Source organism: Tiliqua scincoides, chromosome 3 (genome assembly GCF_035046505.1).
Source record: "Tiliqua scincoides isolate rTilSci1 chromosome 3, rTilSci1.hap2, whole genome shotgun sequence".
In the NCBI taxonomy this organism is placed as follows: domain Eukaryota; kingdom Metazoa; phylum Chordata; class Lepidosauria; order Squamata; family Scincidae; genus Tiliqua; species Tiliqua scincoides.
In genome coordinates, this window is record NC_089823.1 from 32,553,735 (window position 1) to 32,580,841 (window position 27,107).

The 27,107-nt window shown below is 43.4% G+C and overlaps 1 protein-coding gene across 1 annotated transcript in view; it reads left to right on the forward strand.

The window, feature by feature from the left end:
* Window positions 1-27,107, forward strand: part of LSAMP (limbic system associated membrane protein) — a 555,573-nt gene that overhangs the window by 336,454 nt on the left and 192,012 nt on the right. The window contains exon 3 of the mRNA XM_066619991.1: window positions 3,437-3,562. Within this exon, the coding sequence (XP_066476088.1) occupies window positions 3,437-3,562 (126 nt within the window). The remainder of the gene's footprint in view (window positions 1-3,436; window positions 3,563-27,107) is intronic.

Below are 27,107 nucleotides of genomic sequence, written 5' to 3' on the forward strand. Positions count from 1 at the left end.
CATCATTGGAGCATGTAGTGTGATAACCAAAGGTGGAAGGAGGAGCACTTTGGATTCACTGTGGATTCAGTCCTTTAGCAGCATGAAGTTTCCTTGAGCTCTTCTTACACCCAGACTGGAACCAGATTTCTGAAATTAGTATTCAGCATGCAGTATACTGTATCTTCTAGCCAATGATGCATTGTTCTTTGGTTGTGCTGACACTTGCACAAACCCACAGGTTGCATCAATCAGATTGTGCAGTCTTTGCTGCCGAGAGGTGTAATTGCCTGTACAGTCAGGCTGTTGATGCTTCATAGAGTTGAAGGTACCAATGAGCTCTGTCATGTGACACAAGACCTTCCATCCATAAGTGCACCCTACAGTTGGCAGACATCTTATTTATAGACCCACATTGCAAATGTTTGATCATGCAATAGCTGAACATCTGACATGAACAGAACATTCTGTGTGAGCTGCCAGGTTCCACCATCGGACTGGAACTGGTATTACAATGTTGCCAAGACCTTTCTGAACCTATGTATCTACACCAGTGGTGCAAGGATAAGGTGACTGCCAAAGTCCCCTTCTGAGTTTGAAACTGTCAGCATCTTACAGTCACAAGGGAAGAACTGGTGCACTGCAGAAAAGTAATGAATGGAGAAAATATGGCAAGGTATGTCATGTAAAAACACAATGCCACACACTGCAGGTGAATTTTAAAAATCCAAGCTAGAACTGGATTAACCAATTTCACCTTGGAAAAAAAATTACTTTCTGACCATCTGATGTGATTATTGCTCAGTATTAGAATTCCAAAGGTAGAAGGCAGAAAATTCCAATCAACAAGGAAGCAGGCTTAAAAATGGAACTCACAGATATCTACTCATAAAACCACAAATATATACACTCCAACTGTTGCTGTTTACCACCTTCAGTTTTTGTTTTCTGGTCTCTGCCCTTGATAAATTGCTATCCTTTGTTCATCCTTTGCTTTGTCTTTAAATGTTAAATTGGCAGTGGGAGTGGCTAGGTTTGCCATTCTTCAGGCTTCAGCCCCCTATCATAGGTCATAGAAGTTAAATCTCTGAGCGGGGGGGGGGGGGGTATTTATGGGAGGTACTGCCGCTCAGTGATAGAGCACATGCCTTTCAGGCAGAAATTTCAAGTTCAGTCCCCAACATCTCAAGTAGGACTGAAAAAGATCCCTGCCTGAAAATCCTAGAAGGCTCCTGCAAGTCAGCATTCACTATATTCGCCTTGATAGACATATGCAGGGGTCCCCAAACTTTTTGGCCAGAGGGCCGCATTAAATGTCTGGCATGGTTTTGAGGGCCGGGAAAAAATTTAAATATAAAATTTATACGAATAAATTAGAGATGTAACTTAGATGCGTGAATAAATAAATGAATGGGCTCATTCATTCAAACTCTCTTGCCCTTAGAACACCCTCCAGATGCAATCAGAGTATAGTCCTAGTCATGTTCAGCAAAGTGGGCCAGGGGCTTTCAGGGGACAAGAGATTGGCTGCAGGCTGGACAGAGGCTTGCCGTGGACCCCATCTGGCCCCCGGGCCGGGATTTGGAGACCCCTGGACTAATGTTCTGATTCAGTTTAAGGGCGCAATCCTAATCCACTTTCCAGCACCGACATAAAGGCAGTGCAGCTCCTAGGTAAGGAAACAAACATTCCCTTACATTGAGGAGGCCTCCATGAGTGCCCCCCAGCTGCAGGATGCAGCACACATCCCTTTGGCACAGCTATGCCAGTGGCTGGAAAGTGGCTTAGGATCTGGGCCTAAGGCATTTAAACATATGAACTTTATATGCTTATATTTCACATGCATGTGAATGCACAACTCTTATGTAGTAAAGACTACTGAAAGCCACTTTGACAGTGCTCTGGACACCAAGACTTTGTATGCTAAAGCCAGCAGCCACTAAGGCTGTGTAAAGTGGTCATAGAGAGTCTTTCTGTGATTGGGTCAAATTATGTGGAAAGCAGCTTCCAATCAGTAGCTATGTTAGTCCATTGCAGCAAACATAATAGAGTCTTCTGGTACCATAAAGGCTAGTTTATGTATTGTAGCTTAACCTTTAAAGGACTATAATGCTCATGTGTGTGATGAAATGGAAAATGAAAACTTTTTACTTGCACAGTGAAAGTTCTAGCTACTAAACAACCAAACAGGTTGAAGCATGAGATTCATCTAAGAAGTTCCTGCTTAAGATGATTCAACTGGGTGGTTATTTTGGGCTCCATAGTGAATCAAAGCCATTCAGTTTCCTCTATGCTCTTGTATTCTACTTGTGCTCTGGAAGCTGACTCATGGCTCTGGCAAAATCCAAAGAGCCAAGCAAATATTGTATACATTTTCTTTACTCAGCTGTACCACTGCGGCTAAATATAGTACTGGCACAACACACTGCATTGGTTTGCACTCAGTTCACATTTTCAGGATTATTTGTGGAATCACAAGGACTCTTTGAAGTAGAAGCTCAAATTCTGAAGCAAAAATATGCATCGTAGGGGGAATTTCACAGCAAATTCCGCTTCCTGTCATGCCAAAGAAGATCCTGCAATCTTATGTACAAATTGAAACTGTGTGGTATGTAGATATATTAAAATCCTCTGAGCAACTGCATTCTCACATTCATGAATACAGGCTCTCCAATTTTAGATTTGTGGGACCAATAGATGTTATATCTGCAGATGCCTGATCTTAGAAGGCTTGTGAAACTTGAAGAGCTGTGAAACGGTGGGGTGGATAATTTCAAGAGGGACACCAGAATATGGGGTGCTCAAACTTTTTTCTGCCCAAGTCTTTTATCTCTGTCCAACCTGGTTAAAATATTTTGCCCCAAGCCTCTTTTTTCCTGGCTGTATTTATTTCTCCTTTATTTATTTTCACATTTTTATATTGTTCTTCCTTGAAGGAGCTCAGAGTGGCGTACATAGTTCCACTCCTCCTTTTGTGCTTGCAACAACCCTGTGATGTAGGTAAGGTTGAGAGATAGCCCAAGGTCACCCAGGAAGCTTCATGGCTGAGCAGAGATTTGAACCTGGATCTTCCAGGTCTAAGTTCAACTTCCAAACCACTACACCATCCTGGCATCCTAGTTTTGGAGCCTGTCTAGGAAAAAAATGGATGATGAAAGAAGGCAGGTGGTAAAAAGGAGTGAGGTTAGGTTCATTCCTCTCTCTTCCCATCTGCCACTTTTCCATTTGAAATAGATCACCATTTCACTTCTTTCCAGCTGTTTGCTACTATCCAAATTTTAAGATATGGATTGCCTCCATAATGGAAGGTCCTAGCATCAGCCCTAGGACAGCATGGGTATCTGAATCTTTATCTCCAATACTTTATTTCAGCATTTTGAAGCATGTTCCTCAGAAGATGGAAACGCTGAGCATTCATGATGAGCTAACATTGTCCACCCTTTCTTTGCTTCCATAGTTCCACCAAAGATCTCGAACATCTCTTCAGATGTCACTGTGAATGAAGGTAGTAATGTGACCCTGGTGTGTATGGCAAATGGACGCCCTGAACCTGTCATCACCTGGAGACACCTCACCCCTACCGGTAGGAAACTTTGGTCCGTAGCATGAATGGTCTTGTATGCAAAATGCTTTACATAGTTTCCTGCTCTATGATGCATCAAGAGTGTTTTAGTGCACAGAACTGCTAGAAAAATGGTAAGTTCAATGTGTTGACAAAGTATCCAAGGACCATCTATATTAGTCTGTGCCAGACTCCTTCTCGACGCCAGTACTTTCTGCTTCCATGTGAGTGACTCTTTTCATCTAACAATCAGCCGTCTTTGTCACTGCAGAGACATTATCGCAATAAGGGAAACCCATCACTAGTGCCAGACAAAAAGAAAAGGCCTTGCCCTTCTAATAATAAGTTTGAATTGAGCCTTTCTAAACCACCAAATTGGCTTCTAGGATGGTGCCAATAGCTAGTCCTTACCTGCAGCCTTAAGTCTCTATAGACTGTTTCTTTCTTGTGCAAAGAGGAAAACAGGTTGGTTTCCCCCCCCCCTTGTTTCTTTTCCCCCTCTGTTTGGGTTTGAGAGATGTTAGTGAGAGTTCAATGACTGAAGAGCCTGCCGGGCCCATTCACCATTTAATTCTCCCTCTGGATAGTTTAAAGTTTGGTTACCCTGGAAAGGGCAGTGGTACTAACTTGACCCATGGGGCAATCCATTAGGAAAGATTTCTGATTAGACAGGGTGAACCAAAAGTAGGTGGACAGTAAATGATAACATTTTCTTGCATCAGTATTTAAATTATTTGCCATTATGGGTTAACTGAACTATCTGAAAAGAAAAAAATATTAAATTTAAATAAATTTAGTTATAAAATGTAATATAATATAACACAAACACCATAGTTATAATGAACACCATCATTATAGTATAACCCTAACACAAACCCTATTCCACCTACTGTCCACCTACTTTTGGTTCACCTTGTATATCCCTACAGCATTTGTCATAAACTGGAAAAATAACTGCTTTCAAGTCTTCTTCATGGCAATACAAAGGGTTCGTCGCTTCCCAGGAGTGTCTGGTTAACTAGTATTGGAAACATAATGCTGGTCTAGATGGACTTTTGACCCGATCATCAGGGTTCTTTTTATGTTCTTAAATTCATGCAACAGAGGGTTACAGCCAGTCTCCCAGGACTATAGCAGTAGGATATCTGCTTTTTTTCAAACAGCTGTTAGAGACTTTGCTTAAATAGTCTTGGGTGTCTACCAAGAATGTAATGTGTGGAAGTGTGGCTCTGGTGGTTCACCTGGCTTGTATCACCTTTGTGTTTTGTCTGACCCATATATAGTTGTGTGCCGCTTAACGACAGGGTTGCGGAGCGGCATCCCTGTTGTCAGGCGGTGCTTGATGCTATGTGAAGCCTCCAAAAGTGAGTGGAAGCTCTGCTCTCTGTGCCTCCAGAGGTTTTTCTGAGCCTCCCAGAGGCAATGTGCATCTGTGCACTGCCTCTGCAAGGCTCAGAGTGCCCCAACCATGCGAGAGACATGACTTCTGGTTTCCTCCAGGAAACTGGAAATCACATCTCTCAGGTGATTCTGGCATTCTGAGCCTCGCAGAGGCAACATGCAGAGCGTGCTGCCTCTGGGAGGCTCAGAAAAGCTTCCATAGGCGAGGGGAGCAGAGCTCTCCTCAGCTTTGGAGGATTGATGGGTGCGACCTCCTGACCATCGGCAGCTGTTGCATATGTGACCTGTCGCTGGCTGGAAGGTTGTTAAGGGGCACACACCTGTATACTTAGAATGACAGTCAGAAAACCGAACCTGTGTTTACATAAGAATGAGCTATATCCCATGCTGAAAAGCCGAGACCAGCCTATGTGATTTGTTGTGCTTTCCCACCCACCATTGACAGGGGTTGTTGCCATCTTTTTCATAGATGGCGCTTTTTTTTTTTTTACTAACAGCTCATAAAAAAATGCTGACAGAAAAATCGCACAGAGAAATATGCAATCGGGGAAGGATATATGCAATAACCACCTGGGACAACCATTAGGACAATAACACAGATTCCACTGGCTTTTATTAAATTTTACATTTCTCAGTATTGAATGGAGAAGAATTGTGTCAGTATACAAATATGGCAGATAACATGTACAAAAGGTTGAGGATGTTGATGGCTTCATAAAATGCTTTCCCCATTCAATGGCAATGCACATTCTTATACTGACCAGTAAATGCCATGCTTAATTACAATGGTCCTGTTTGGTTTTGGTTTTTAGCTAGAATGGAATGGTTCCTAATAAAATTACAGTGCTGAGATAATCTGTTGTCTATCACAGCTCTAATCACCATCATATTTCTTTTGAGAAGGTTCCAATTTTAGGACCGCACATCCACATAGATAAGTAACTGTCTTTTACGTCACTGTTATCCTAACTCTGGCCCTGAACTGTATCATTTGCTTTTCTCAGTCTCTAAGGAATATAATTTCCGTAAATATACTTCCTTCCAGTTACATTTTAGCAAAAATAGTTATTTCTTAGGGAATGTAGCAAAAACAGTGCAAATTCAACTTCTGAGGGCAACTACCCAACTCCTAGATATTTTTAGTGTTGATGTTCCTGTTCAGCTACTGGGTAGATCTTCCTCTTCTTCTTTTAAATTTTGACAGCGACTTAACGTATCAGTTACTTAAGACAGACCCAAAATATACATAAATATCTCCTCTTCATATGTGGTTTCCTCTGGGGATTGCATCAAGTTCTATTCAGATTAGTGAGGGACACTGAATCAAGTCCAGACTGTGTTGAGATTGGGAGTCCATCCACTTAAAAAGAGGACATTTGACAACATACTTGGGAGCAAAGGTGTCAGAGGAGCTTAATGCTGCCACTGAAGTATCTAGAGCAAGAAATACGGTGAAATTAAACAGGAAACACAGACAGAAATGAGAAGAGCAAATGATAGGAATGGAACAGTTAGTGATTATCTTAGTTCAGTTACTCTTAAATCAGAGAGAGGATTATCAATTTGTGAGCCGAACTTTCCAGTTTATCCCTTCCAGTTTATCCCTTGGGTTTGTCAGCAAGTCTAGCTTCGCTCACCACTATTTCTGCATGCAAGGAAAACCTATACCTGTTGTATTTATGCCTGATACAACTATCAGGTACAGAGGCCTTTCAAAAAAAAAAATTGCCAACAAAAGCAACTGCTCTGAAGCAACCTAAGAGGGGCAGGATATGAACTTGTCTGATATGTCCCTCTGTCTTATATTTATAGTACAGATGCTCATCATGCTCAAGCTGATATGCATAAGAATTATAATTATTAATAATAGAAAAAAAATAAAATCCCAAACTGTGCTTTGTGGCTTGATCTTGTCCCCGATGGAAACAGCAATAACAATAAGCAAGAGAGAAAAATGCTGCCAAGAATAAATAGGGGCGGAAGGAGGGAAGCAAGCCAATGGTGAGCTGAGCCAGGAAGTGAGACTGTTTCCTCCAATGAATTCTGAAGAGCCGGGCTGTTCCCTTCTGTTGTTGTCAGTACTAGGTGTAAATGTGCCAGCCACTGAGGTGTGCTTGGAAATATGTCCCATTTTTTTTTCCCATTGTAATTAAGTTATGTACTTGCAATCGGCTAACTTCCAAGACATAATTTTACTGTGAAGGGCATATCTTATGGAGTGTTTGATCTTCCTGCTTGTTGGCGTTTCACTCTTCATTGCTATCTAGTAATTTCTCCTAATATTAAAAGAGAATTCATCCAATATTCTGCATGGTGCACTGGATTTAAGCAAATGTTAATTGCTTTGTAAATGGACTGCAGGAAGTCTCCATTATTGGTCCTCTCTGTACCTTTCATATTCAGAATGCAGGACCTGCACAGAATATGGAAAGTCCCCAATATATGCTGAATATATATTGAATATATATATTCAGTCCCCAATATATGCTGAATATCTTATATTATAAGATATAATGTTTAGAAGTGGGAATAAAGTCCTACTAAAAGGAAAGACTCTATACCAGTGGTTCCCAAACCGGTGGGTTGCGACCCACCAGGGGAACCGGAAATTGGCCATTCCTCCTGAAGGACAGTGGCCCAGGAATAGGTGCCCTGACAATGCTGCAGTGACCACAGCAGGGTGGGGACCCAGGGGCTTTTGACTTTCCCTGGGGGAGGGCATTCTGGCTGGCAGGGTCTAGGAAGCCCGCCTCCCTGATCAGAGCTCTGTGCAGCCCCGGGGAGGGTCGTAGAGGGGGCTGCGAGCCTCCTGGACCCTGCCAGAAGCCAGTGCTACTCCCCCAGGTGGGAGTGTCCCCATCTGCTACAATCATTGTGGCACAATCTGAGCCTCTCCTGCCCCACCCCTGCCAACAGTTACATCATTCCCAAAGTTCAAGTAGGGCTCTATACAGATCAGGCTCAGGAGGGGGTGGAATCGGCAGAGGCCACCTCCACTGTATCCTAACCTCCTTCTTGTGCCAGGCTGCCTTACAGAGGGCCGCTTGGACTTTTGCCAGTGATCTGAGTGTGGAAATATTCCCTTACCCTGAGGAGACCTCTCAGATACAGCTCAGACCATGTGGACTAGCTGCACCAACTCAGGTTACGGTTGTGCTATCCCCGATAAAGTAAAGCAATAGAGAATTCAAAGCAAGAAGGATTAACCTTCCCGGCTGAAGCTTTTCAGTGCAGTTTCTTGATATTTATGTGGGCGAGTGGATGAGAGTAGTTAATGTTGAAGCCTGGATAGTTTGAAATTGTAGCCTGGGGTCATGTCAAAGTGGAGGTGACGGAAGCAGTGTACTGGGACTTCTAGAGCAGGATGTCACCAGCAGATTCAAAGGACCTGAGCTGGGGAGAAGGCCTGCATCAGGCTCAGCAGGAGACAAACTGAGAAATTTGCTTAGGGACATGTGTTAATGTTTGGGGCCATTGTTTTTCCCAGGGCTCTTGCTCTTGGGTTCACTACTTTGTATTATGGAACCATCTGTTATGAAAATGTTGAACCCTGTTCACATTTTGAGAGGACACTTCTTCCCTTTTGTCCAAAATGATGCTTTTATTCTGCCATCAACTGGAAGATGGATGCAAGAAGGTAAAGAATATTTCTTTCCAAAGGCAGACTTTTGCTTCCTTCTCTTACCTTCTGTTCTACTAGATATGCAGAAATATAAGACATTTTTTTCTCATATCAGCCACCAGTTCCTAAGCCCAGGAGCTGCCAATAGCAAGCCCGTTTTCTCCCCAGTGAGATAGTTAAATTGTCACAGTAGCTGTCGACTATAGTACTGAAGCCTGGGGAAAGAGGAAGGGAGGGGAGTAGAGGTATGGGAAAAGAAACCCTTTAATAATTCACACGGCAAATATCAATGCAAATCAGCTTTAATTCTTGGAGGTATTCTGGTAATGAAAGCTGAAATGCCATTTCTTAGGATGACATCAGCCCCTGATTCATTCTTCATGACTTTTCTGCCACTGTTGTACAATAAACAGATGGATTTGGGATGAGCAAGCAGAGAGAAAAACAACCATCCTTTCTCCGTACAACCGCTGCCGTCTTTGCAATCCCGACTGGCGAATGGCAATGCTAGGGTGGCCATCTCTGCTGCCATGCAGAAGGATTGCTTGCTGTGCCTAACCTGACCAAACCATCAGTATTCCTGTAGCTCAAATGGCAGCACTGTCCTTTGAGAATCAGCAAAAGGGTGGAGAGTAGATTGCTCTTGCTCAGGATGCTGAAGACATGGCATTAAATATAGCACTTAAAAGACGTTGTATTTGAAACCATTTCTGCTGCAACAAAGAGGAAAAAGACAATATTAATGTGGAGGATTTTTTTAAAGAGAAAGGAAAACCACTTCTTTCTTGCTAATTAGTGATAAAAATAGATTGTATGTGGGATTTTCCCCCCAAATTCTTGGGTTGCTTTGCTGTTTATCTAAGTCAATAATAAATGTCAGTGATTTTATTTTGTTACATTCTTTGCTAGAACTCCATAATGATTTGCCAGCTTTGTGTTACTTTCTCTTCTGATAGAAACTGAGTCAATACTGAGTTGAAATCCCCCCCCCCCAATTCACATCCCCATTAGCATATGGGAGGTTGGGGAGGCATTTCAGTGATGTTGGGAAGGATGCAAATATGGTTAAAGTTTTTGCCCCACTTAATTGACAGTGCTGTTAAGCATCCTTGCTCCTGGGCACTTTTGGGGGGTGGAGTAAAGATCCTTCTGATCCTCTTACTCTCCAGACAGGAATTATTGCTTTCTAATTCTGTCCTCTCTCTGATGGTGTCTGTCTTGAAGCCCAGTTGGAGCGAGGCCAGGAGCAAGAAGCAGTGCAATCTACCCTCGCTCTGATTTGGCTTCAAAATGGAGTAAATGAAGGCTTAGGAGCCATGCCTTCTGTCTGACGAGGAGGAGAAACAGAAGGATCTTTTAAAAAAGGCAACCTAGCAGCAAGGAAAATAATTGAGTCAGCAGATGTGGCATCAAAAACAGGTGAATGCGGCAGCTTGGCTTTCCAAAACTTCCCCTCACCATCACCACCCACAATTTGAGCGAAATGACGTTCCTCTGAAAATGTATGACTCTGCTGCATGTGAATCCATCTTAATGACAATTTTAGCAAACAACTTACCATCTTTTACCAGACATCTGTAGACGATGTGTACTAATGATATGTACCACTCATTGATACAAATGAATATGCTTCTCTGATATGAGAGGGCTCACCCTGGAACAATTTGGCAATTTGTATGACCCATTGTCTGGTGGGACTGGGATGTCACATGTCCATTTTAATATATGTTCAGAATATGAGCAATTAAAAAGAAAATATTAAGTGATAAGGAGTTGGGGACACCTTCAGAAATATTAGGGATTGGGGCAGAGCAGAGGAACCTCATGCGGAAAGAAAGCAGGACTGTCTTGTCTGAGGCAAGACCTGTCATCTCAGTACCACACTGAGGAGCAACATTCCTTTTAGGTCTCCCTTTGGCTTGCGTAGTTTGCTGAGAAGAGAAATTGTAGCCTCAAATTATTATCATAGCCAATTGCTTAATGTCACAGGATTAAATTGGTGTTCTAAAAGACTGTGGATGAATACAAATACAAATAGATGGTAAGGCCACACCTGGAGTATTGTGTCCAATTCTGGTCACCACATCTCAAAAAGGATATAGTGGAGATGGAAAAGGTGCAAAAGAGAGCAACCAAAATGATTACTGGGCTGGGGCAACTCCCTTATGAGGAAAGGCTACAGCATTTGGGGCTTTTCAATCTAGAAAAGAGGCGCCTGAGGGGGGACATGATTGAGATATACAGAATTATGCAGGGGATGGACAGAGTGGATAGAGAGATGCTCTTTACCCTCACACAACACCAAAACCAGGAGACATCATGAAAGTTGAGTGTTGGGAGATATATCCACAGATATATCCACTAGAGATATATATATATATATATATATATATATATATATATATATATATATATATATATATATCTATATATATATCTCCACTAGATATATCCACAGGACCAAGTGTCAATGGGAAATTAAATGTTTAAGACCCATTTGTTTAACATGTACATGCCTCATTTGCCTATAAAGTGGGGCTTAGGCCAGTCTACTATTTATGCCAAAAGAGTCCACTGGGTAGAGGAGCAAAGTATCCTCCTCCTGCCTTCCCCTCAATGCTCAGCTCCTTGAAGCTGTTTTTTCCTTCCCTGGCTCACTTCCAGTAACGAAGCCAAGTTGGGCGGGTGGGGGTGGAAATCTGTTTAAATTTAGCTGGACATAGCAAGATAAGGCAGCAGACAAGGCAGTTTTCACTCTCGTACTCATACAAAATGGACCATATATACAGATTGTATAGGTCAAAAGGGGAAGCATTTATCTGACATATATATGGTTGTCCCAATCATACATGCTTTTAATATAGAGGTGTTTTGCTCTTAGGCTGCAAACCTATGCACCCTTTCCTGATAATAAGCTCCATTGAAGACAATGGGAGCTGAGTAGACAAGCATATTTCTGAGTAGAGAAGCATACAATTGTACTTTTCTGGCCCAATCCTATCTAGGATTATAAAAAGAGATGAAAAAGTTCACATATATTCTGTGTATACTCCAGAATAGAGACTGGAAACCCTTCTTCGGTTTCCCCACAATATAATGGCCAGCTGCTGCATTTCCCCCTTGAATGATGAGATTCCATTTCCATTCTTCACCCCAATTCCATTTCATGCATCATCAGAAATAGGACAGAAGTTGTACCTGATTGCCTGGGGAAAAGGATACAGGGCAAATCAAACTGTTCTGCCTAAGAGGTCTAATTGAATATATTTGAGCCATCTTAACATTGACAGCAATTATCTCACTATGACAACATGAAGAACTGCCTGTCCATGTACCACTGGCGAAATACCTTTTCCACAAAGGCCAATCCCAGCATTACTGTTGAAAAGCTCTTCCCTTTGACACCCCACTATGCAGAAACAGTAACAGTAGAGAGCTTTTTTCAGCCCAATTGAAACATGATTCCATGTGTGGAAAAGAGACTTGCCCTTGCAGAGCTCTAAGTAGCTGGTGTCTCATTTAAATATTGGTCTGTTTCCTGACACATGCAATATTAATGTATATACAAAAGGTCCACTGGTCCATCAATCCGCAGCACACAAATACTGTTCGTTCGTTCATTCATTTGACCAGCATGCCCACTATCACACTGAAATATATTTATTTGTTTTCCACATTTGTATACCACTCTTCCTCCAAGGATCTCAGGGCAGTGTACATGGTTGCTTCCCTCCTTTTGTCCTCACAACAATTCTGTGGTGAGGCTGAGAGATAGTGACTGGCCCAAGGGGACCCAGGAGGCTTCATGGCTGAGCAGAGATTTGAACCTGGATCTTCCAGCAATAAGTTCAACTACAGAACCACTACATCAACCTAGCTCTCCGACCTTACTGTGTGTACATTTGCTCAAATGTCTGCAGCATCACACAATGGCAATGCATTTTCCTGGGGGCCAGTGATACTGACATGTGAACATTACACGCATTTGGGTCTATGTCCGCAGCACAGAGCTTTGAGCCATTACTCTTTGGGAATGTGAGATCACCACCATGAAGAATAGCGCTTACACTGGGAAGGTAATATTTGAACAAGCTCTGTGCCTATGGGTTCCAAGAGTGTACACAAACTACCTACGCATGGTGAGAGTGTAGGTAGTTTGGGAAAAAGTAGAAGGGAGTTTGACACAGGAGGAACTCTGCAGAGTTTTCAGTCCCTCCAGGTAAATCAGTAGAAATCTAACAGGAAATACATTTCACACAAGAGATTTGGCAGAGATAGCTCTGTGAAATGTTTGCCTTTGTCATACAGTTAGTATAGACAGCAGGGACCAAAATGTTCTGAAAAGATGTCAAGATATTCCTTAAGTTTTATTAAAGTTTTGTTCGGAAATATATTTTTTCCAGAAACCATTTGGGGAACACATTCTGCTCTGACATGGCAAACAAACCTGTCTCTCTACTCTAGGAGAGAGTTTTAGAATTATTTTCTGATCATCATAAAAAGCATTAATTTTTTAGTACTGGGACCCACTTTTTAAAATGATACTCTGTCGCAGTGGTTCTTAAACTAGGGCAGTGTGATGCCCCAGCCTGAGGGCCCTGACTTCTGCCCCCTTAAGGGGCGGGGGAGGGGGAATGGAACGAATCGATCATCTGGACCGCGCTGCCTTCGAGGGACTCAGGGGCTTTCCTGCATCACAAGAAGCTGTAGCAGGCTCCCTGGGGTGTGGGGAGCCCTGTGTGAGCTTCCGCAGGGCCGCCCAAAGCATGCAGACACTCAAAATTACAATTGCGACCCACTTCCAGTTTTTGGTTGTGAAATCGGAATGGGGTCATGATCATTATTTTGACAGTTTGCCTGCTTTGGGGAGCCCTGCGGAGGCTCGCGTGGGGCTCCCCACACCACTGGGAACCTGCTGCAGCCTTGGTGAGTGCAGGAAAGCCTCTGCATCCCTCGAAAGTGGCATGATCCAGGCAATCACTTAATTACAGTGGGGCTCAAATTCCCGGAGAGTTTGAGAACCACTGCTCTTTCGGGACCCACATAGCTTCACAAGACAAAACAAAAATGTTTCACCTTACTAGATCAAACCTCTGTTTTTATCCCTTTTGCTATGGGGGAGGGTTGCTTTCTGGAGCATTTGTTGAGCTGCATGATCAGGACCATTCTGGTGGACTTGTGTTCCTCTTCACCTGGCCTTTGATAAACACTGCTTCTGTTTTTTTTTAAACAAGTTTCTGACCCTCATGGCTACAGACAAAAGGATTAAAAAGCAGACTGTACATGGAAAAGACTTCAGTGCTCAGGATTAGAGCTAATGCATGCTGTTTAGGTGTAAACCCTCCAATATGGTTCCTTGTTAGTTTCCATGCCATTCATCTCAACCACCAAAATTCCAAATTTCTACCCCACCCCCCACATACACATGCGCATACATATCTAAAACTCAAGATTCAGCTGAAGACAAACCATGCAAGTTGCAAAATAAACAAAGAGTTCTTAGATGCAATGCATAATTTATTTTAAGATGAGAAGAGGATATTTATGAAGGAACTCTAAAGGCTTCCATAATAATAACAAAAGAGAAAGGAAATGGAGCAAAACATTTAATTGCTGCCCTGTCACCATCTGTTTTGGAGAGCAAGTTTCCTATCATAATTATTACTGCATTGGTGTAATTGGAATGAAAGATGCCCCTAATGTTTTTATAAGGGTGAAGCATCCATATATTCATCACCGATCAGCTCCTAAATGAACTGTGGAATCCCTGAGGATGTGCACTCCTGGGAGATGTTATGCACCATTTATGCTGGGATTTTATCATGGTAATTTTTTTTTTTTTTTTTTTTTTGTGCTATTATGAAGCTGCATTGTAGGGTCCTAGAGGAAATTAAAAAAGAAGAAAGCACACAACCCCAGTACTCCCCCTCAATGTATTTAAAAGAGAATGGCTTTAGCCATAACGCTGAGAATGTGACTAGGTAATGCTCAATTTACTCCCCTACTTACTTTGCACTAACTAGTTCACCTCTGTGCTGCTGACATGCTATGGCTGCTTGCACAAGCAACTGCTCTTATTTCCTCTGGCTCTTCTCCCCTGCTTTGCTTTCTCCCACTCCCCTGGCCCCACCATGCAGATTGGTTTGTCTAGAACAGGGGTGCTCAAACTTTCAACTTTAGGGATCCTGGACCTTTAAAATTGTGTCGGAGAGATAATTTCAGCAAGTGCAGCTTGTTATCTGTGGGATGATAAGTTGCACCTGCTGAAATTCTCTCTTCTATACACTTGTTAAAGGTACAGCATCCCTAAAGTTGAAAGTTTGAGCACCCCTGGTCTAGAGGACCATGGGATGACAGACAAAAGGGCTCTCTAGCCCTTGGTTGTTTCTGTCCATGGGAGGACATCATTTCATTGACTCTACTTGCAGGACTAGCTAGCCACCCTCACTGCCTGGTGCAAAAGTACCCTGCTGCTAAATGTTCCGGCAAGGATTCTGAATTATTTCAACCCACATTTATGACTGGTCTCTTGAGAACTGTTGAGGACTAGAGATCCTTCCAGATTTTCAATGAACAGATATGGGAGGAGAGACCCCTGACCTGCATTCATTTGGTGTACTGTACTCAGTACCATGCAGTCAGGGGAGGCCAGGGAAGCAGAGCCTCACCAGACCCAACAAGTAAAAAAAAAAAAAAAAAAAAAAAAGCCCAAGGACCCAGCAAGTAGATAGAAAAGGTTCCTTGCATTTCTGCTCTGCTCCTTTCTTCTCAAGCAGAGTCAGTGAATTAAGCAGTACACACGCATTACAATGCACAGGGAAGCAACCAACAGCCAATTTGCTGCCGTCATGGCTAGCTTCCCATTTAAAAAAAAAAAATGGTGTCAGCAATCTCTGGGGCGGCAGCAGGATGATTTGCCTCAGCAGGTTAGGCTGTAATCATGGCCAGCTACCCATTTTAAAAAAAAAAAAAGGATATCTGCACCAGCAAACTCTGGGGAGGCAGTTGGAAAAGTTGCTTCCATTCTGTTTGACAAATTCCACGAAAAAGCAGGGACCCTGTGTAAAGGATCAGTTCTCTCTAAAGCAGTAAGGGAGGCAATTTTCCAGTTGCCTCATAGGGTGTGTCTCTGAGCTCTCCCTAGCTCTGCGTGGGGGAAGAAGAGGCGAGGTTTTTATTTACGTATTTCCGGGGGGGGGGGGAGAGAAAGAGAGAGAGAGAGAGACTTTTTCAAGGAAGGTACTGAATAAGAGAAGGAGAAAATTTAAGGGAGAGGGAGGGAGAGAGTGAGAGTGTATTCATGTGGGTGTGCCTCCCCAGGTTTGGACCTCACCTTACCTCAATGCTGTATTGCCTTTGCATACTCTGTATGACTGCAAATTGTATGCATGTAGGTTTGTCAACATGATTGGAAGCTTGCTTTTTGGTCTGGTTTGTGTGTATGGAGCTCATGTTTGTGCAGAGGGTTTGTGCAGACAGCACAATGAGGGTGGAGACCACTACCCTAATCATCCCCGTCCCCTCCATGTGCACTCAGTGTATGCACACTGAACATCTGCAAAATGCTTAGAGTACAGACCCACTCAACAGGAGGTATATAATGTACATCTCCCTCTGCTTGCCAACCTAAGCAATTCTAAGCACTCCTAAAACGCCCACTCTTTGAGCAGTGTTGTGTGCATTTGGGGTAAAAGATTCCTGAGTCAGTACCCTCTGTGATGACCAAGAGGTTTTTGTTTTTTTAAACCCAGCAGCATATAAAACACTTCCATTTCCTAAGCTCCCATTCTGTAAAGAAGTAGGGGGCAAATTAAGCAAGGAAAACACATCCCCTGTATTTAACAGCTCCCATTTATGTGTGTTCCAGTGGTTTCCCATAAAAAGAAATGGAGAGGCTGCGTTTTTTTCATATCGTTAACACATTCCCCATTTTGCCTGAACTTAGCAGTCTTTCCTTTCACAGCAGGGAAGGGAAGATGAACTTTAGTACTGTAATAATAAGCATGAAAAGTTTAGGATAGCAGCTCCAGGCAGACTTTTCTTTCCCTTTTTTTAATAAAAAAAAATCATTTCATTTTTATTTCATTTTCCTCCTCCTGCGTCTCTGATTAGTTCTCCCTGTGTCAAAGCAGGGGCTTGTTCTTTTTCCCTGGCTTTTTTCCTTCCTGGACATCAGGGAAGGTAGCGATAGCCTTGCCCTGGCAAGTGCCACAGTGAAGGTCTTCCGGAAAGGTGCCCAGCAAGTCTCATATACTGCTGCCAAACTTTTAGGGCTGTGTGTTTCTCCCATGCCATTTCTCCCCATTCCCACCCCACTAGCACCCCGAGTCATAAACCTTCTTGGCGTTTGCCTGCTGGGTCTGATGCTGGCTAGGAAACAGGTTGGCAGGAAGCTCTTTTTTGTTGAATACATCCAGGATTCAGAAATAATTGAGCTGGACTCTGAAGTCTCTGAGGTGCGGAGAGAGAGGAAAGACAGAAAGATTAATTCCCTTCCTATTGGAGAACTAAGGCGTGCTCTGATTTATGACTCACCAGCTTCCCCATCCCTCTCTAAACTATGCTCCTAAATATGCCCTCATTTCAGGATGCTACAGTCGGTTATATGGAACTAATGAGAAATAAAACTTTATTTGTCACATAGGGCAGCTTGTAGGAGCCTGGAGATGGGAAGTGCTCTTTTGTTTCCGTTGCTGAGACCTTAGTCAGAAAAAACACAGCATGACAGGGGACTCCTCCTCTCATCTATTTTTCACAGGGCAAAGTCATATAAGAACATAAGAACAGCCCCACTGGATCAGGCCATAGGCCCATCTAGTCCAGCTTCCTGTATCTCACAGCGGCCCACCAAATGCCCCAGGGAGCACACCAGATAACAAGAGACCTCATCCTGGTGCTCTCCCTTGCATCTGGCATTCTGACAGCCCATTTCTAAAATCAGGAGGTTGCGCATACACATCATGGCTTGTACCCCGTAATGGATTTTTCCTCCAGAAACTTGTCCAATCCCCTTTTAAAGGCGTCCAGGCCAGATGCCATCACCACATCCTGTTCCACAGACCAACCACACGCTGAGTAAAGAAATATTTTCTCTTGTCTGTTCTAACTCTCCCAACACTCAATTTTAGTGGATGTCCCCTGGTTCTGGTGTTATGTGACAGTGTAAAGAGCATCTCCCTATCCACTCTGTCCATCCCCTGCATAATTTTGTCAACACGGGTTGACTGTCCCCATGATCTGGGCTTATGGAACAGTTCCTGGAGACAGCCTGCAGAAAGGAAGAACTGTGAACACCAAATAGACCAATTAGTGATGCAGAAACTGTCCTAGGCTTTAACACACACGAATCGGGTATCACCGGTAGCCTCTCACAAGGAAAAGAAATGAGAATCAGCATGGAGCCTTTGGTGTAACACACGCAAAGAGCTGGTGGTGGTGGCGCACCCAACACGCACTTGCTAGATCACTTGAGCAGGAAAGCCACAAAAGAAGCTGAAATTGAAGCATTATGTAATATTTACATTACCTGCAAGATTAAAATGTGCCAATGCTCTTTTCTCCTCCCCCCCCCCCCATAATAGAGATGGATGGCACAAGACAGCTCGTTCATTGGGAGTTACTAGAGTGGTCAGATTTGAAGTGAGGATTTGAAGTGAGGATTAAGAGTGATTATACTGTATTTGTTTGTCTCCCCTTCCCCAGTTCCTTCCACTTTATTTTTCCACTCTATTCCTCTCCTGGATTTTTAATTGGTGCTTCATTAGTAACTGAGGAACAATGTGGCTTGGCGGGGCATATTTGTATTTAGTGTACTTTATACTTTCTTCTCCATTTCATGTACATAAATAAAAGGAGTGGGGGTACTTTTTTGATTGTTTCCCATTTTACCAAGCACAGCAATTTTTTCCCTGGGGTATTGCCTTTGTTTTCAGCTACAGCCCTCTCTACTTAACTAAATTCTGGAGAGAAGAAACTAGTCATAAAACAGCATTATGTACAGTGAGGCTACAGCAGTAACAAGAGTCCCTTCCTAGGCAACAAAACTGCATTCACTTAACCCATAGAGAGGTGATTGTGCATTCTGGTCCTTCCCTGTGATATCTACACCTTCAGCTGAAGTCTGAACACAGCTGTGCATCCACTGCTATACAGTACAGGCTCTGCACACCTGCCTTTATCCAGGTTCTCAACTGCATGGATGCACTTACGCACATTTATGAAGATGAGTGTAATGTCCACACCCACTCTTTGATCCTCACAAGGGGCAGGTCAGCATCATATGGGTTGGGAAGAGACATGGTGGGGTATAAAACGGGAAAAGGTTGTCTCCTTGATGCTCTGTTAAGGCGGTTATTAACCTCTTCCCCAGCTCTGCTCAGAGTCTATCCCAACAGCAGACCTCCCATTAGCTGAACAGGGCAAATGCCCCAGACATAGGATTGTCTGGAAAGACTTAATGAGACCCCCAACGCGGTCAGAAACTGCTTCTGGTTTTCAGGAAGCACAGTTTCAGACCCCAGGGAAGCCTCTAGACAGCTTCTTTCTTTGGTCCTGGAGTCGCACAAGGCTCCGTGTTGGTCCAGGTGAGTGCGGGGAGGCGACTTCACAGGGGGGAGCAGCTTCATGGAGCTTTACCCCAGGGCACCTGGAGAAAAGGTCCGCCACTGGTCTACCACACCCTTTCGCCCTTCATGGATGTTCCATCTGCATGCTATGCAGGGATTGCTTGGAGAACTGCCTACAGGATAACTCCAGGTGCAGGACAGCAGCCCGTTTAGGAAGCTAGGGCATTCTCCAGCTAATATCTCCAAGGGATGGAGCCCAGATGGCGGCTGGTTCCGGGAGATAGGCTGCTTGCTCCCGGGGATTCATGTGTGAGGCCCTCGCCCTTCCCCATTCTTATCCCTCATTCTTCTCTCATTTTTATGAGAGAAGGGTATCTTTTACGAGAGTGGGTATCTGCTGCCCACTCTAGTCTTCTCCACCTCATTTCCAGTCCTGCCATTCCTCTTCTGTAGCCTCCTTCCAAGCCTGCTTGCAGTGGTGTTGCTAGGAGGGTTGCAGATTGCACTGAGTGACATACATGGAGATAACACTACTACTGGCCAATATGGTTAAAATTGCGGTCTTTTGAAATAATACCATCCTGTTGTTTATCAATTTGATGTGTAATTTCATGCAGAATGCAGTGAAACAAATCAAGTTGAAATATCTCTATTTTATCAAAAGTTATAGCCCAACAACCATCAGGGTGGGACAATGATGCATTGCCATGCCCATTGCATGGGAGGAGGTCCATCATGGGGTGGTGTGCTGCTTCCCACACCAAGTGGCACCAACCCTTTCTCTTTCTCTTGCTCCCCATTGTCTGCTTCCCCCATGCTTCTCCTCCCCTCTTTCCTTCTTGGCTTTGCCTTAAATTTCCCATTCCCAGCTGTGCTCCCGATCAGCGAAACTGCAGCCGTCTGGGCTGTCAACCAGGTCTCATGAGATTCTACTGTCCCAGTGACATCAAGGCTGAGCAGCACCACAGAAGCCCCAACTTGCAATCTGCAGGAGCTCCAAACACCACAACAGGGTTCTGTTCACACATTCTGCTGAGGTCAGAAGTGGGACCAGCATGCACAGTCCTGCTCCCTGCTGTGAATGGGCCTTGTGCTGAAGGCCTAGTTCTCACTGTGGGTTAAACCTCTGCCCAGGTTGCACCCACTTTAGATTGCAGGTGCAAAAAATCCCTTTGCACAGAATACTTGTTGTCAGAAAGAATTCTGGACTAGCCTTCTCTCTATCATTATGTTTTCTGGGTAAAAGAAATCATTTTGAAAATGTTGTCAAGTGATAGAATATATACCATTCTGAAGTTGTATATTCCAGGCATAGGTTTATGCCCTCGGTGAGAACTAGGCTGAAATCCATAGAAGGAATGGCATGAGGATTTGGCTGCAGTGGTTAGGGAACTGTATGTTCAGGAGCTGTTGTTAATGAAGACCTTGGAAAAACTGATCTATTGATCAAGAGTGAGTTTGATTATTCCACTATTGACCGGATTCATGGAAGGTGAGTTAGGAAAGGCAAATACATCCTGGAGGCAGGACATCCCCCTGTTCAGTACTGGGTTTTTTTTTTTTTTTCCTGGGCATTTCACAAAATCAATCCCTTGTTTGAGTTTACACTCTGGGACACAGCCAAGGAGAGGCAGGTAAGATAAACGTTCTAACAAGATGGGAGGGAGAGGAAACAGATGCATTAATTGATAAAAAAAAAAGCCTTGTTAAAAGGCACCTATGTGTGCATGTGTGAAATGCATCACAGTGTGTGCCCTTGTGCTTGTCCTTTGCCAAACTTAGCTATAGCGATTCAGAGTTCTGCTGTTGACTTTACGTGATGAGGACTGGATTAAACTGAGCACAGCAGGGTTATGGCCCAGTTCTATCCAGGGTAGGACATGTGAGGGTTCTGGCTGCACAGATAGTGCACAGCTGGCAGTCATTTTGCACATGCTGCTGCAACCGGCAGCATTGCAGGAGGCCAGCCGCTAGATCAGTGAAAGTAGGTGCAATGGCTGTGGGTTCTGGTGGGGAGGGAGAGAAACAAGGGTGGTCCCAGTGAGGCAGAGGGCAGGGAGGGAAGCAGACTGGAGATAGTATCAGTGGCACTTGCATGTGCTGATATCCTGTCCCCATCCACCTCCCTTACCACCACCGTGACATGCCTTGGACTTAACGCCTGCTGAACAGGGATCCAAGGAGTCCCATGGCAGTGATGGAGGCTTTCCCAAAAATTAACTTACCCCGTGGAGACTTTTCCAACTGTTCCCGTCCCATGGATGCAGCTCTTGCTTCTGGCATGGCCACATCAGCGGCGGGGGGGGGGGAATTCTATACGAGTGGACTGTTTGACAGTGGGTGCAATCTTAACCCACCAGTATAAAGGCAATGCAGTTCCAAGGTGAGGGAACAAACATTCCCTTACTTTGAGGAGCCCCTGTCAGTGCCACCCAACTGCAAGATGCAGCACACGCCCCATTGGGCGTGTGCTATGGCAGTGCTGGAACATTGGTTAGGATTTGGGCCAGTGTTTTGTTTTTAAACTAGAGGGTATGTGTCCTTATGATGGTAGCCGGGACTAGTCAATTTGGCCCTGGCATAGGAGCAGATCTGGGTTAGAAAGGAAGGTAAGGATACCAGGGCTCCTCCCTGCCCCACCATGATCCCCTGACCAGAAACACAATCATAATTGCAGCTTCAGGCATCAAACCACGTAGAAGTGAAATATCAGAACTGTGGACCAGGTCATATCTTAAGCATGTGGTCATATCCCAAGCATGAGGTTTCAAGCATGAGGGTCAAAACTGGGAAATCCATCTGTGAAATTAATTTAATGGTTTGAATTCTTGACCTGCTCAAAGCACAGTTTAACAAAACATGGTCTGCTATGCTCTGACGCAATGACAAATTATGGTTTGTTCTAAAGTGAGACAGGCGGCTTTACATCTCCCCTTGAACATGAAGGGAGGGGGAACATGCAAGGCTAGGGCTCTTGCCAGCTTGTGCTCATTACAGCGAACCACAGTTTGGTGCTATGTCTGCATTCAGCCATAAAGAGAAAGCATCTGACATGAACTGGCTTTCCTGAAAGACCCAAGTAGCCTAGGTAAGAAGACAGCTAACTCAAGTAGGCAAATGTAATTATGGAAAGGAAGAGAGAGAGAGAAAAGATTAGTGAGCAGCGGCATCAAGGGATCTTCTTAATTATCAACCAAAAGAGGTTTTTCTTCAAGTGTGCTAACTTGTCGAGGAAGTGGAGAAAAGGAATCAAAGAATGTGCTTTCATTTTACAATGTTGCTATGGCATTGAAGGTGAATAGAGCCAAGCAGATGTCTGAAGTATCAAATTCTCCACCTGATGTTACACAAAGGTAAGGTGCTAATGGATATCCTACCATTGCTAACGATGCTCCCTTTATGCAGTTCACTGAGAGACAATCCTGGCTGCACCCCCTGAAAATTAAAATGTTGAGGCTACTGCCCAGATGGGTGTAGCATCTTTTAATAATTTATGCTACTCTGAGAACCAGTTCACCCATTATGCTTTGCTTGTTGGTTCATTGCTGCTTGGCAAATGGCCTCTAAGCATGGCAACATATACCCCCTTATGTTCCAGTGCAGGAGATACTGAGCCCATGGGTGAAATTACAGGAATTGGGTCAGACAGAGTTCTGGAGAAAAAAGCAAATGGTGGGCTGGGACATTTGCTGCAAGGTTTAGAACCAGAACCAGGAATCAGGTGTGGACAGAGGCTGAATCTTCAGAACCCTAAACAGGTTCTGGAAGAATGCAGAATATCGTGACCTGCCTGACAGCTAAGTCCTTGTGTTCTCCCTGGACCACGTTCTACCCCTTGCCAAGGGACTTATAGCACAATCCTAAACATGTTGGCTTGCAAGTAAGTTCCATTTTGCTCAATGGATTTTACTCCCAGTTAAGTGCATTCAGGATTGCAGCCTTGGTTAGTCTTGTAACCTGGCACTTTGTCAACTCTCCATTATCTCTTGGGTACACTCTCTGAATAGACTCCATGAAGCATGAGGCCCTTATTGGTATGGATACTGCCCCCCCACGGCCGTTCCTGGCCCAGAGGTCGGGGGGGGGGGAGTCCATGGTTGCTGGACTTAACTCAGTATCAAGGCTCCTTTCCCACTGTGTCAGTATCTAGACCACTGCTGGAATTTGGTTCATGACAGATCGCCTGCTGGATCAGACCAAGAATAATCTAGCTCAAAATTCTGATTGAAGAACAACTCTCCTGGGCATGGGAAATTATTTATAGTTTCTGGATTGACAGCAAGAGCTGAAATAGTGCACTGTATTGCCTTCTGCTCTCTTCCTGACACCCTCTTCCATATTTTAATAAAACCATTTTCATGAAATGAAAATTTTGTAGCTCCCCCATGACAAAATCAAATTTAATTAAGGAAATAAATAAAAAGTGAGCCCCTTATTGGTTGGAGACACTGTGCTGGGGTGAAGAGGGATGGTTATTCTCTCCCTGCTAAATATAAGAGGAGCACCACTTGAAAAAGTGCCTCTGTACCCAGTTTGCAGGGGTAACTGTATTATGGTACATGGAAGTCAGAGCTGACTCATATTAACATCTTATTGGTTCCATGCTGTATCATAATAACATCTCATTGGTTTTCAAAACAATCAGTCTCATCAGTTTTGAGTTAAATAAATCCACTTTTTGTTCCATAAGACAGTTGTGTTCTCATTTTCTGGTTAATTGGCCAAAGCTTTAGTTAGAATACTGATATTCCAATGCAGTTTGTTTCATTGCATTCTGCATTAAACTACCTTTCCAATGATATATAACATGATGGTATTATTCATACATACCAAAGTTTTCACAATTTAGGCCACTAGTGTGAAACTCAGCTTGTTGCCCCCCTAAAACATTGCCTGGTGCAATTGCTATCCCCTGCACTCCCTTAGCTACATCACTGCTTAGGGGTGTGAGCTGCGAAGTTCCTTGTTTGCATCTCATCTCTCCACCATGATATCACTCTTGCAAGATATTATGTTTCAGCCTTAATCTTCCAGCCTACAATACGGTGAGCATAAAAAAAGACTTCCTTTGACTGGTTTCTTGTAAGGATTCCAGAGAAAAATGTGTATGAATTACCTTGAACACTCTAAAATGTTATATACGTAACACTCGTAAATGCTTAGTACTGTATTATTGTTAAAACTCACATTTAATGGACTTTGTGGAAGGTTTCTGACGTGAATTATAGCAGGTGCAGGAATGCCTACCTCTTAGCCAATGAGGAAGGGCCATCAGTGCAGAATATCAGAAACTAGTTAGTAAGGAGACTATGATTTTTGTTGTTTAAAAAAATGATGAATGGGGTCAGAAACATATCAATCAATAACAGGAAATTCTTTAGTATCCTAGGTAAAGTATGTAGGAAGTAAATTGTAGAAAAGTAATTAATGGGATGTCAATGGGAATCAAACCCTGATTGGCTGTGGCTGACATAAACACGCGCGCGCGCGTCAAATCCAGGGCCTTGGAGATTTTGTAGATCGATGAATGGAGTTTGTTTTAAAGGAATGAGCTTTGTGCAGGAGGTTTTGCAACTTGTGCTAATGAGAAGCTGTCTATCAAACTTAAGTGGCATCAAGTGACTCCGAACAAGAGCTCTTGGGCGTTAAATGGTTCCTACCAAATACCAAAGCCATTATCGTGATTGGCTGTTATGGCCCTCTAAACAGCAAAAGTGATTAAATTGGTCGTTATGAAACCCTGAAGATGCATAATTATGAAAAATACGGCTTGAATGCAAGAGTATTTTCATCTCTAGGCTGCTTTCTATCTCAAAGAGGAAGTGATGCCAGGATGTTTCAAAAGCAGAAGTTGTACTACTGTATCATTCAAGGACCAGAAAATTCCTCTAAGCCCTTGATCAGCAGAGGATGTTTACCAGGAAAAAGGAAATCCATACACTGAGGTTGCATTCACAACCATCTTCCCATTCATATGCCATCTTCCCATAGGCAAATGGTAACATATTACCATATATTTACTCCTACTCTGTGATGCCTCTATAGTGGTTACTGTGAGAAATAAATGCTTTATTTCTGCAATGTTCAAGCAAAGTGGCATTTATTCCCCCTCCCCTTTATTTCCAGTGGGGAGCTCTTCACCTATGAAGAGATGTGGCTTACTTTTAGTCAGTGTTCCACAATCCCTTTTCAGGTTATCAGGGATATCCCTAAACCTTTGGAATGAGAGCTCAACATGCACTGTTTGTTAGCTATAGACTAAGCTTGAAGACTAAACCTTCACTTAAGTTTCAAAACTGACTTTTCTGTTGCTAAGTCAACATTGTGGTCCATTCTCAGATGTATATTTATACACTAACTTTCCCCTCTTCCAGTTTGGGATTAGTCTGAGTTTCTGGTTGAGTCTTCCTGCAGTCAATCAAGCTTAACCGTTAAAAGCAGATCTGAAAAGCTGTATGTTGCTACTACCGCATTCTCCCTAGGATGCAGCTCCTGACAATCAATGCCCTTCATTTCTGTGCCCTCATTTAAAACTCAGTTAATTAAATAAAATAAATGCTAGAATTTTTCTTCTCCTCATACAAATGTTTAGCTTGACTATTTGCTTCCCATTAAAGCATTGAGGGAAACAATAAGCCGAAGGGAGAAGATAATTACTAGAACTTTTTAATAAATAAGGGTCCAGTCCTATCCAGTTTTCCTGCATCAATGCAGCCTCAGTGCAGCCTTCAGGTAAGTGAACAAACATTCCCTTACCTTGAGGAAGCCTCTATGATTGCCCCCCCCCCCCCCCACTACAGGATGCAGTGCATGCCCTGTTGGCCTGGCTGAATTGGCGTAGGAAAGTTGGATAGGATTGGGATATAAATAAATGATTTATTTTTTACTATTGTTGTTGTGTCATAGTGATGCTTCATTGTTATGCTCAGTGTAACTAAAAGGAGAGCTTCAGCACAGATGCTTTATATGTATAGTGCTGATAACAATGACATTTTCACAGAATTTCTTTACAGGGTCAGGCTTTCCCAAGTGGCCTTATGCTGAGTTGGACGATTTGTTTATCTAGGCCAGGATTAGTTACACCACTGGGTAGCGGCTCTCCACAGTCTTTGATAGTGACCTGTTAAGATGCCAGGGACTGAATCTGGGCACCTTCTACATGCAAAACTATCTACTGGGCAACAGGCCCTCCCATAAAGCCTTCACTGATGGCACTCTTAACCTACTATGAAAGCAGCACTTATATTGTCCTACATTTTCATCGCTTACCTTGTCTCAACTTCAGAGTTGGATTGAGGCGAACCAGCCGCCCTCTTTATGGTGGCTGTTTACACTTTAAGAGGGGCTGAAGCATTTTTGTAATGGGTGCAGTTTGGTGGAATGGGCAGGGGGAGATATGTAATCCTCTGCAGAGTGCTGCACAAGCTCTTGCTTTCTTCGCTTTCAGCAAGAATCAATGTTAAAGCTTGTTAAGCGTTCATTAAGCTGAAGCAAGAACAATGGAGGCATTAAAGCTTTTAAAACAGAACAACTACTTGTGATAACAAGGCCACAGTGTCAAACATATCTCTTCATTATGCCAACGAATAGTCTATATGCTACCCTTGCAATCTATCCCCAAACCAATATTCAAGACAAAACGTAGCACTAAATGCAGAATCAGTCAATGCTTTTGACAAATCCAGAACAGAGAGATTCCCAGTGGCAAAAATAGTCAGGTGTGGGCAAAAACAGAGTACAGTCAAAATACAGCGCATCTTTTCTTGAATGAGAAACACAGTGTTCGATCTAAAGTCAGAGGCCGGTTCCTTTTGTGCTAGTGGGCATGCTGTGTAACACAAGACATGGGTAACGTGCACACAGGGGAAATTGACAACATGTGCAAGGACCAAGTGCAGTGCTTCATTGCACAGCTCAACAGACTGAAGTGAAATGAGGCGAAAGGCAAGAGTATGGGTGCAACAATATATAGGTTTTA